The 12,932-nt window shown below is 40.0% G+C and overlaps 1 protein-coding gene across 1 annotated transcript; it reads right to left on the bottom strand.

Moving 5' to 3' along the window:
• Positions 1-1,471: 1,471 nt before the first annotated feature.
• On the bottom strand, positions 1,472-9,343 carry LOC138855443 (uncharacterized). The gene is made up of 2 exons (XM_070104798.1): positions 8,533-9,343; positions 1,472-3,279 (listed from the first exon to the last, which is right to left on the bottom strand). Exons 1-2 carry the CDS (start codon positions 9,169-9,171, stop codon positions 2,383-2,385), a joined length of 1,536 nt encoding a protein of 511 aa, XP_069960899.1. The 5' UTR covers positions 9,172-9,343; the 3' UTR covers positions 1,472-2,382.
• Between the last annotated feature and the right edge of the window lie 3,589 nt (positions 9,344-12,932).

The following is a 12,932-nucleotide window of genomic DNA, read 5'->3' as shown; positions in this document are numbered from 1 at the left end:
CCAGGAGCTTCTTTAATCAAATGTTTCGCTCACCAGGAGCTTCTTTAATCAAATGTTTCGCTCAACAGGAGCTTCTTTAATTAAATGTTTCGCTCACCAGGAGCTTCTTTAATTAAATGTTTCGCTCACCAGGAGCTTCTTTAATCAAATGTTTCGCTCACCAGGAGCTTCTTTAATTAAATGTTTCGCTCACCAGGAGCTTCTTTAATTAAATGTTTCGCTCACCAGGAGATTCTTTAATTAAATGTTTCGCTCATCAGGACCTTCTTTAATCAAATGTTTCGCTCACCAGATTCTTTAATCAAATGTTTCGCTCACCAGGACCTTCTTTAATCAAATGTTTCGCTCACCAGGACCTTCTTTAATCAAATGTTTCGCTCACCAGGACCTTCTTTAATCAAATGTTTCGCTCACCAGGACCTTCTTTAATCAAATGTTTCGCTCACCAGGAGCAGGTTTAGTGAAGTCAGGCGTAGCGAAGTCAGCTTTACATAAAAATAATGATCTAATAATAATAATAATCATAATAATGATGATATAATAATAATAATAATAATAATAATAATAATAATAATATAATAATAATAATAATAATAATAATAATAATAATAATAATGATATAATAATAATAATAATAATAATAATGATGATCTAATAATAATAATAATCATAATAATGATGATATAATAATAATAATAATAATAATAATAATAATGATGATATAATAATAATAATAATAATGATAATAATAATAATAATAATAATAATAATAATAATAATAACAAACCTTAATAATAATTCCTAATCAATAATATCGTACACAAACTCGGGTGATGTTACACTAAAATTTCTGAGGTCTAAAAACTTTTAATTTTCAAAATGTTTAAAAAACGTCAAGGATATAATTGTACAACACTAGATATATATACAATATTTTTCCTATTTTTACTTACAATAAACAGTTTTCTTAACGTTTTAAAACGTTCTATAAATGTAATTACATTATTGTCGACTTAAAAGGTAATTAATATTGTACCTCTGACTTTGGGATATATATATATATATATATATATATATATATATATATATATATATATATATATATATATATTATTGTAACCACGAACGAGTGGTATTGATGAATAATAACACTGCGCTAGCCAAGGATTCGAACCCATGTTGTACTGGCTCGCCATTGTGAGCGAGAATCACATGACGCCTTAACCCACAGGACTACCCAATCCTACAAAAATCAAGTACCCAGTCATGCTAGGTGTGTTACTCTTGGTCCGATGATATACGGTAGTGTGGGAGCTTTCAAGCTAATTTCATTCTCATCCTTGTTTCGTGTACTAGCGTACGAGCAGCATATATATATATATATATATATATATATATATATATATATATATATATATATATATATATATATATATATATATATATATATATATATATATATATTATTGTAACCACGAACTAGTGGTATTGATCAGTAACAACACTGCGCCAGCCAAGGATTCGAACTCACAGTGGTGTGCCAGTACAACTTGGGTTCGAATCCTCGGCTAGTGCAGTGTTGTTATTGATTCGGGTGCTCCTTAATGTGTGATTTCATGCGGTTGGTTTTCGTTAATTTCTTCATAGATATGATCCTGCAGACTGCTTGTTCTGCTGTCTCCCAAAGTGTTGGTTTTGTGGTCACAGCAGACTAGAGTACCTGTGTTGGTGCCAAGGCAGAGTGAGCTGCCTCCTACATCAGCCTTGACAGGGTCAGTCTTGAACTGGTTTATAGGGAGGATCTGTTGTCTGCCAAGGGACGAGGTGTTGAGCAGGTCAGCCTTAGCCAGTTGCAGGGCCAATTCTTGCTGCCTGCACAGGGCGGTAATGGTCTTCTCCATCCTGTCTTGTTGCTGGTGCACCAGGTAACTACTGTTGCTGGCTGCTGATTCGTCTCTTTCTGCCATATACCCATACAAACTGTTAATACTGGACTTCCTCGACAGTTGCGTCTCGCTGGAGATCTCGCGTATGGTACTACCTTGAATACAGTGATGGCTGAACTCTAGCTCTGGTCTACAGCGTGCTTCTGGCTGGTCTCTAGGCACATAGAACACAGAGTTACGTTCATTGGTTCTAGTTGGTAAGTCGCTGTCAACTTGTATCCGTATCAGGTGCCGTGGTCTCGAACAACAAACCAGGTACATGTACAGTACAAAGAGCACTAAAGCCACTGCGATGGGTATCGCAGCTACGATATACAGAACTATTTCCATAATTTCCATGATGAAGCAAGATTGTCATTAAGGCTGTAGTTACAGAAGTTAATTAACACTCGTATGAATGTAAGATGTTAGTTTTCTGTTTATGCTAAGCTTTATTTTATGCGGCTACTGCTGGTGGTGGTGGTGGTGGTGGTACCACGTGGTGGTGGTAGCACTGCTGGTGGTGGAGGTGGTAGTACTGGTGGTGGTGGTGGTGGTAGCACTGCTGGTGGCGGTGGTGGTAGCACTGCTGGTGGTGGTGGTGGTAGCACTGGTGGTGGTGGTACCACGTGGTGGTAGCACTGCCGGTGGTGGAGGTGGTAGTACTGGTGGTGGTGGTGGTGGTAGCACTGCTGGTGGTGGTGGTGGTAGCACTGGTGGTGGTGGTACCACTGGTGGTGGTGGTAGCACTGCTGGTGGTGGAGGTGGTAGTACTGGTGGTGGTGGTACCACTGGTGGTGGTGGTAGCACTGCTGGTGGTGGAGGTGGTAGTACTGGTGGTGGAGGTGATAGTACTGGTGGTGGTGGTGGTAGCACTGCTGGTGGTGGTGGTGGTAGCACTGCTGGTGGTGGTGGTGGTAGCACTGCTGGTGGTGGTGGTAGTACTGGTGGTGGTGGTACCACTGGTGGTGGTGGTAGCACTGCTGGTGGTGGTGGTGGTAGCACTGCTGGTGGAGGTGGTAGTACTGGTGGTGGTGGTAGCACTGGTGGTGGTGGTGGTAGCACTGCTGGTGGTGGTGGTAGCACTGCTAGTGGTGGTGGTAGCACTGCTGATGGCGGTGGTGGTAGCACTGGTGGTGGTGGTGGTGGTAGCACTGCTGATGGTGTCGGTGGTGGTAGCACTGCTGATGGTGGTGTTGGTAGCACTGCTGGTGGTGGTAGCACTGCTGATGGTGGTAGTGCTGGTGGTGATAGTTCTGGTGACACTGCTGGTGGAGGTAGTGCTGGTGGTTGTGCTGGTAGCACTGTTAGTGTAATGCTGGTAGCACTGCTGGTGGTGGTAGTGCTGGTAGCACTACTGGTGGTGGTAGTGCTGGTAGCACTGCTGGTGGTGGTAGTGCTGGCAACACTCTAGTGGTAGTAATGCTGGATGTGACAAGACAACACTGGGAGTGCTGGCAGTGTTGATAGTGGTGGTAGTACAGGCAACACGCTGGTAGTGTCACTGCTGGTGGTGACAAGGCAGGCAACACACTGGTACTATCACTGCTGGTGGTAATAAGGCAGGCAACACACTGGTACTATCACTGCTGGTGGTAACAAGGCAGGCAATACATTGGTACTGTCACTGCTGGTGGTAACAAGGCAGGCAACACACTGGTACTATCATTGCTGGTGGTAACAAGGCAGGCAACACACTGGTACTGTCACTGCTGGTGGTAACAAGGCAGGCAACACACTGGTACTGTCACTGCTGGTGGTAACAAGGCAGGTAACACACTGGTACTGTCACTGCTGGTGGTAACAAGGCAGGCAACACACTGGTACTGTCACTGCTGGTGGTAACAAGGCAGGTAACACACTGGTACTGTCACTGCTGGTGGTAACAAGGCAGGCAACACACTGGTACTGTCACTGCTGGTGGTAACAAGGCAGGTAACACACTGGTACTGTCACTGCTGGTGGTAACAAGGCAGGCAACACACTGGTACTGTCACTGCTGGTGGTAACAAGGCAGGCAACACACTGGTACTGTCACTGCTGGTGGTAACAAGGCAGGCAACACACTGGTACTGTCACTGCTGGTGGTAACAAGGCAGGCAACACACTGGTACTGTCACTGCTGGTGGTAACAAGGCAGGCAACACACTGGTACTGTCACTGCTGGTGGTAACAAGGCAGGTAACACACTGGTACTGTCACTGCTGGTGGTAACAAGGCAGGCAACACACTGGTACTGTCACTGCTGGTGGTAACAAGGCAGGCAACACACTGGTACTGTCACTGCTGGTGGTAACAAGGCAGGTAACACACTGGTACTGTCACTGCTGGTGGTAACAAGGCAGGCAACACACTGGTACTGTCACTGCTGGTGGTAACAAGGCAGGTAACACACTGGTACTGTCACTGCTGGTGGTAACAAGGCAGGCAACACACTGGTACTGTCACTGCTGGTGGTAACAAGGCAGGTAACACACTGGTACTGTCACTGCTGGTGGTAACAAGGCAGGCAACACACTAGTACTGTCACTGCTGGTGGTAACAAGGCAGGTAACACACTGGTACTGTCACTGCTGGTGGTAACAAGGCAGGCAACACACTGGTACTGTCACTGCTGGTGGTAACAAGGCAGGCAACACACTGGTACTGTCACTGCTGGTGGTAACAAGGCAGGCAACACACTGGTACTGTCACTGCTGGTGGTAACAAGGCAGGCAACACACTGGTACTGTCACTGCTGGCGGTAACAAGGCAGGCAACACACTGGTACTGTCACTGCTGGTGGTAACAAGGCAGGCAACACACTGGTACTGTCACTGCTGGTGGTAACAAGGCAGGCAACACACTGGTACTGTCACTGCTGTTGGTAACAAGGCAGGCAACACACTGGTACTGTCACTGCTGGTGGTAACAAGGCAGGCAACACACTGGTACTGTCACTGCTGGTGGTAACAAGGCAGGCAACACACTGGTACTGTCACTGCTGGTGGTAACAAGGCAGGCAACACACTGGTACTGTCACTGCTGGTGGTAACAAGGCAGGCAACACACTGGTACTGTCACTGCTGGTGGTAACAAGGCAGGCAACACACTGGTACTGTCACTGCTGGTGGTAACAAGGCAGGCAACACACTGGTACTGTCACTGCTGGTGGTAACAAGGCAGGCAACACACTGGTACTGTCACTGCTGGTGGTAACAAGGCAGGCAACACACTGGTACTGTCACTGCTGGTGGTAACAAGGCAGGCAACACACTGGTACTGTCACTGCTGTTGGTAACAAGGCAGGCAACACACTGGTACTGTCACTGCTGGTGGTAACAAGGCAGGGAACACACTGGTACTGTCACTGCTGGTGGTAACAAGGCAGGCAACACACTGGTACTGTCACTGCTGGTGGTAACAAGGCAGGCAACACACTGGTACTGTCACTGCTGGTGGTAACAAGGCAGGCAACACACTGGTACTGTCACTGCTGGTGGTAACAAGGCAGGCAACACACTGGTACTGTCACTGCTGGTGGTAACAAGGCAGGCAACACACTGGTACTGTCACTGCTGGTGGTAACAAGGCAGGCAACACACTGGTACTGTCACTGCTGGTGGTAACAAGGCAGGCAACACACTGGTACTGTCACTGCTGGTGGTAACAAGGCAGGCAACACACTGGTACTGTCACTGCTGGTGGTAACAAGGCAGGCAACACACTGGTACTGTCACTGCTGGTGGTAACAAGGCAGGCAACACACTGGTACTGTCACTGCTGGTGGTAACAAGGCAGGCAACACACTGGTACTGTCACTGCTGGTGGTAACAAGGCAGGCAACACACTGGTACTGTCACTGCTGGTGGTAACAAGGCAGGCAACACACTGGTTCCTCTCCCTCTATCTCCTCATCACCCATACATAACGTAAGAACTTCCTGTTATATGGCTCCAAATATTCAGTAACATGATAGTAAACATCTCGCCACATGGAGGACTCAGACACATCACAAGCCACTGCGTCACCCACTGTACCACTGTACCATTGTACCACTGTATCACTGTACCATTGTACCACTGTACCACTGTACCATGCCCACCAAATAAGGTTAGTAAGTTTTTTCAGATATACACAAATACAATTACATAGATTATCATACATAGCAGCATATGCATAAAAAAACTAAGATAACCAAAAAAAGTCAGGCAAAGTAACTTATTTCCACTCGGATCCTTTTAATGCCGTATTATTATACTATAAGGAAGATTATATCTTATTATACCATAACGGAGGAATAAGGTAAAATGAGTTGTATAAGGTTTATTCAACTATGTATATTTCTATGCATCATAGGAAGGTTAGCAGGGGCCACCACTGTGACCACAATGCGGTTTTTACAGACGAATCAGATACCAGTATGGCTGTGGCGTACTCTAGCTCACGTCCCCTCTGAGTCGTAATCACGCTTGTAATAAACGTGCATGGGTGATATAGAACTTGTGGAATGGATGGTAATCAGGTTTGATTCGAGGGATGGGAGGGTAACTCCAATTCTTTGGATCAAGAACCTTTTACCATTAGTGTATCCCCTCATATATAATATTTTGAACCTGTTCTGTGTTTTCTGTCGTGTATTTGAAGATTGGTCAGATATTATTGTGATGGTAGGGGCTCTTGATCCCGTTCCTCAGATCAGACCTGCTTATCGTTTTATGGTCCATCGGATATTGCGCTTCTTGTGATACTAGTACTATACTGCTATTAGTACTAGTACTACTACACTGCTAGTAGTACTATTACTGGTACTACTTATAGTACTACTACTACTACTAGTAATAGTAGTACTAGTACTATTGCTACTACTATTGCAACTCCAGTTACTACTACTTTTTCCTCCTATTCTACTCCCTTTCTCTTTTCTATCCCTACTTATTCCATTCCCATAAGTCTCATTTCTTTCTTTGTTCTTAATTCTTTCTCTGTGCCTCATTTCTTCCACTTCTACGCTTACTCTCTTCTTCCTGCTCCTGTGTTTACTTTCTCTGTCTCTGCTGCTTATTTTCTCCTCATACCTACTTCCTCCTTCTCTTCACCTACCTTCTGGAGATGGAGAGAGGCGAGATCAGAGATTTTAAACACAATAATCTCACTACCAAAAAAGTCCAGCCAGGTAAAATAATTACTACAGATATATTTCATAAAGAGAATAAATTATCCTCATGTGTAATATAGATCATTCAGACATTATATTTCTGATTAATTTTTTATCCAAAGTCTCACTTGTCAGCAGAAATAGACTTGTCAGGATACAGTAGTTTTAAAACAATGACCACACTCAGAAAAGTTATATTGGTGCTACTTACACATACACAAATAACCCGCACATAAAAGACAGAAGCTTACGACGACGTTTCGGTCCGACTTGGACCATTGACAAAGTCACTTTGTCAATGGTCCAAGTCGGACCGAAACGTCGTCGTAAGCTTCTGTCTTTTATGTGCGGGTTATTTGTGTATCGTTCCAGTCACGGTATTGTGCCTTTTTGTTATTTATGGCACTACTTACTGGCACTTTCACCTTCTTGATTTTTTTTAGGATGGATAAAACGGCACAATATTGAAAATTATTACGTCACAAGACATAATATTTACAGTCACTCACAGATTCCTTCCCCTTTATTATAAGATTTATTCCTGTGTTGACACACAGGAATAAAGGAAATGTTGTATGACAGTAAAAATTAAATTTTTTTTTAAGAATATAACGTTAGTATTGGTAAAAATTGATAGTAAAGGAATAAAAATAAATTTTAAGCAGGTGATATTTATTTTAAAATCAAGGGTAATTTTTATAAAGAGAAACCCCTCAAGGAAGGTTCCTTGATGTTGGTGAGGGGCTCTTGATTTAGGGAATTGAATCTGTGCTCCAGTTCCCCGAATTAAGCCTGAATGCCTTCCACATCCCCCACCCCAGGCGCTGTATAATCCTCCGGGTTTTGCGCTTCCCCCTTGATTATAATAATAATAATATAAAGAGAAAATTTGCGTTACGGAAAATTGACGTAGCAACGACTACATCCAGTAGGTGAGTATCTAGAAATTTAGAAAGATGATGATGTAAGTAATTCAGATACGTTTGATACAATTAGGAAAAATAGAGGAAAACATTTATTAGACTTCGAGTTGATCAAAGAGTCACGATTTTTTTTTTCAGGTTAGATTCAAGTTGGAAATAAATGGTATAAAATACCGACACAATGGAAATATAAACATATGCAGTATAATGTGATCTTTTATTGACAACGTTTCGCCCACACAGTGGACTTTTTCAAGTCACTTGACAGGTAGATCTGTTTGTGATCTGAAAAAGCCCACTGTGTGGGCTAAACGTTGTCAATAAAGGATCACATTATACTGCATATGTGTTTAGATTCAAGTCAAGTCTTCATCAGGCGATGGTGTTTTGTTCTTCAGGAGAAAAGTCTCCTGACTCTTCTGTTTCTGTCAGCTGCTGACTCCCTCAGTGGTGAATCATCTGTTGGCCTAAAGGACCTAGATTTTACGTTATTTAAAAAAAAAAACATAGTATCAGCTCATGGTTGTGTTTTAATAATTCTAAGTACGAACAATAAGAGAGCCACACTGAAGACCACTGAGGCGGCTACTACACTGCTGTTGATCAGCAGTAACTGTTGCATATAATTTAGTAAACTAATATCTTTATCATGAGCCAAAGAGGAGTAACCAAAGAGGTTTACATTGTCCACTCGTACACGAGTAGCCAGTACCTCGCACAGTCGAAGCTTCGCTACGTCCTTCCAGAACTGCGAATTAATCTTCAGACAGCCATCACTGAGAACCACTTGAAAATGCAGCCATTTCGTTGTGTAATACATCGCAAATGGAACAGTCTTGGACTCATCCACATATCCATCACACTTATACTTTGCCTGAAGTAATATATTACCACGTTGTAGCTTCATGTCAACACAAGCTTTATCATTGTTATTATCGTCCAGAAACACGAGTCTTGGACACCATGAAGACTCGTTTAAGGTAAATTTGAACATGTATGGTGATGCGAGACTTATTATTACTGGGATGTCAAGTGTCCAGCTGGTGTTCCTGGTCTCACAGGGCAGCTGGTGACAGGTGGGCCTCAGATCATCTGCAACTCGGTGTTGGCGAGACTTATCGTCAGTAGTAGTCGCTTTTGTCAGTGTAGAGAGAGTGAGGATAAGGTACATCAGTTTGTTGTTCATGATGATTATTCCAAGTTAATTGAACAGCTGTAACAGCACCACAACAGCTTGTTGTCAAGAACTTCACCGTCACAACCACGTGTTAGCATGAGCATCGCCCTCACAACCACTGATCAAGAGTTGCTGTCATAAAAGCATTTGTGACCCAGAGCTCTACTGTCACTTGTTTCGCTCTGGTGGTGGAACTGAAGAACTGTCTGTTTACTCAAGAGATTTTTATGTATCTCTTATAAAATTGTACAGGATGTGATATGTATTTTTGATGTTAACATTTCATGTTTATATATATATATATATATATATATATATATATATATATATATATATATATATATATATATATATATATATATATATATATATATATATGTCGTGCCGAATATGTAAAACTGGTCAATTAGCAAGAACTCATTTAAAATTAAGTCCTTTCCGAAATTTTCTCTTATACGTTTAAAGATATATTTTTTTCATTAATGTTAATGTAAAAAATTTTAATTTTGCACCAAAAGAATCTTAGAAAATTTACCTAACCTTATTATAACAAGAGCAATTTATTTTAGCCTAACCCAGCTAAATATATTTTAGATTTGTTTACAATAATTTAATACTAAACAAACACAATGGAATATATTTTTTTCGTTTGGTTCAGAATGATTTTGGCGAAATTATTGCAAACACAAATTTTAGCTTGTCCTATATGGCAAGATGAGCGTTGCTATTTAAGCGAAGATCGCAAGTTCTGCCTATTCGGCACGACATATATATATATATATATATATATATATATATATATATATATATATATATATATATATATATATATTATATTATATTATATTATATATATATATATATATATATATATATATATATATATATATATATATATATATATATATATATATATATATGTATATATATGTCCTGTCTAAGGGCAATGTGTGGTGTAAATATTATGCAGAAAATTCGGAGTGTGGAAATTAGGAGAAGGTGTGGAGTTAATAAAAGTATTAGTCAGAGGGCAGAAGAGGGGTTGTTGAGGTGGTTTGGTCATTTAGAGAGAATGGATCAAAGTAGAATGACATGGAAAGCATATAAATCTATAGGGGAAGGAAGGAGGGGTAGGGGTCGTCCTCGAAAGGGTTGGAAAGAGGGGGTAAAGGAGGTTTTGTGGGCGAGGGGCTTGGACTTCCAGCAAGCGTGCATGAGCGTGTTAGATAGGAGTGAATGGAGACGAATGATACTTGGGACCTGACGATCTGTTGGAGTTTGAGCAGGGTAATATTTAGTGAAGGGATTCAGGGAAACCGGTTATTTTCATATAGTCGGACTTGAGTCCTGGAAATGGGAAGTACAATGCCTGCACTTTAAAGGAGGGGTTTGGGATATTGGCAGTTTGGAGGGATATGTTGTGTATCTTTATGCGTATATACTTCTAAACTGTTGTATTCTGAGCACCTCTGCAAAAACAGTCATAATGTGTGAGTGTGGTGAAAGTGTTGAATGATGATGAAATTATTTTCTTTTTTGGGATTTTCTTTCTTTTTTGGGTCACCCTGCCTCGGTGGGAGACGGCCGACTTGTTGAATATATATATATATATATATATATATATATATATATATATATATATATATATATATATATATATATATACATACACATACATGCAATAAGATCACAGTAAACAGGTGATTTCAGAATATGCAAAACAACCACTGTGAAAGAATAGAGAAGTTCCAAGCGCTTTCGTGACTACTCACATTATCAAGAAACAATGAAAGTAAAGCATCAAAGGAAGGTATATAAAGGGGTAGCCCACACCTCACTATCAGATCCCACAACAACGAAACACCTGACGCCAGACAGCAGGCGCGCCGGCCGAACTAGACAGGTCCTTCATACAACCCACCAACAAGCTATTCTACCCAAGAAATAAGAAATTTAAAAAATTATTATTTGTCCAATGTATTATTAAATTCTTCCCAAATTCTATTAATTATAAATGGATCTAATTTATATAAACCAAAGGAAATATTCAAATTATTGTCAAAACTGCTTTTTATGAAACAAGATTCAATTATATTCCTGTCGACCATGGACTTGCTTGATACTACTTTCTAAACTTTTTGAAAACCAATTGGATAGTTAAAATCTCTTACATGAATAAATAGAGCATTGGAATCTTGTCCAGTTCTAATGCTATAATTATGTTGTTTTAATCTTAGTTCGAGATTTTTACCAGTTTGACCGTAATAAACTTTATCGCAAATTTTACAAGGAATCTTATAGACACATCCATCAGCATTTTGGGGGGAATTCTTTATCAAAAGTTTTTTTTACTGTATCAAGATTTTTGAATACAACTTTAATATTAAAAGTCTTAAGAAGAGAAGGTATATCAACCAAGTTTTCATGGTAAGGGAGAACCAACATATTTTTAGTTGAATAAGGCTGGTTGTCCCTTTTTGGATTGTAAAAAGTATTTCTAGCAACTTTAAAAGATTTATCAATTACATTTCTTGGGTATTTCAAATCAGTACCTACTTCATAAATTTTGGATATTTCCTCATCTATGAACTCAGGACTACAAATTCGTAAAGCTCTCAAAAACATTGATGAGAAAACAGACAGTTTGACTCTATCTTGATGGGAAGAATAATAGTGGACATAGGAACAGTTATTTGTAGGTTTTCTGTAAATTTTAAATTTGAATTCATTATTACCCTTAATAATTAAAACATCTAGAAAAGGCAATGAGTTATTTTCTTCAAACTCAACAGTAAAATTTGTAGAATGGGCTAAGCTATTTAATTTGCCAAGGAAATGGTGTATATCTACATTTTTGGGTATAAGACACAATGATGATATTTTGTGTCTTATGCCCAAAAATGTAGATATACACACAGTGGTTGTTTTGTATATATATGTATATATGTATGATACACATATACATATATATATATATATATATATATGTATATATGTATCATATATATATATATATGTGTATGTGTATCATATATATATATATATATATGTATATATGTATGATACACATATACATATATATATATATATATATATATGATACATATATACATATATATATGTATATATAAATATATATATATATATATATATATATATATATATATATATATATATATATATATATATATATATAATATATATAATATATAGGGAGGTACCACCTCTAGAACTGTTATGGGGACCCTCATCCTCAGAGAAAAGAATAAACTTGCTTCTGGGAAAACTCAAGATTCTCCCTGAAGCTGTTTGAGAATTTTCTCCTACCACCCCCTATATTATGTATATATATTTTATTTAAAGACAAAATACATTGACAAAACATTCACAAAAATATGATACAAAGTAAAACAACATAGGTAACTCAGAGCTACATCTCGAATACTTCGTCCAGCTCCCCTGCGGTGGGCCGCGTGCCCAGAATGCTGCAGGCATTTCCTCTCTGGATCGCAACACTGAGTCTCTGAAAGAGGAAGCTGGTCGCCCTGTGGTCCTTGGTTTCTATGATGAGCTTTTCACCCAGCTCTTTGAGGAACTTTAGAGCACACTTGCCCCATGCTCCAAGGGTCTCCGACCCTATTGGAATGAAGTTATAGCAAGGGGGAAGGTCTTCATATTTTCGGATCTTCTGGGTCTCCCTGTGGCTGGCAGCTCCACCCCCTTCCACTACAGAGTATGGCAAGTAGGTGTCTGCCAATGTGGCAGCACAG

This window comes from Cherax quadricarinatus, chromosome 94, assembly GCF_038502225.1.
Source record: "Cherax quadricarinatus isolate ZL_2023a chromosome 94, ASM3850222v1, whole genome shotgun sequence".
Classification (NCBI taxonomy): domain Eukaryota; kingdom Metazoa; phylum Arthropoda; class Malacostraca; order Decapoda; family Parastacidae; genus Cherax; species Cherax quadricarinatus.
The sequence above is the reverse complement of the archived record's forward strand: the minus strand, read 5'-3'. Positions and strand labels throughout refer to the sequence as shown.

Coding starts and splice junctions, on each gene's coding strand:
- LOC138855443 (XM_070104798.1), bottom strand. CDS start 9,171: ATGAACAACAAACTGATGTACCTTATCCTCACTCTCTCTACACTGACA. Junction 3,280..8,532: donor GTGTGGCTCTCTTATTGTTC/GTACTTAGAATT, acceptor CACCACCAGTAG/TGCTACCAGCACTACCACCA.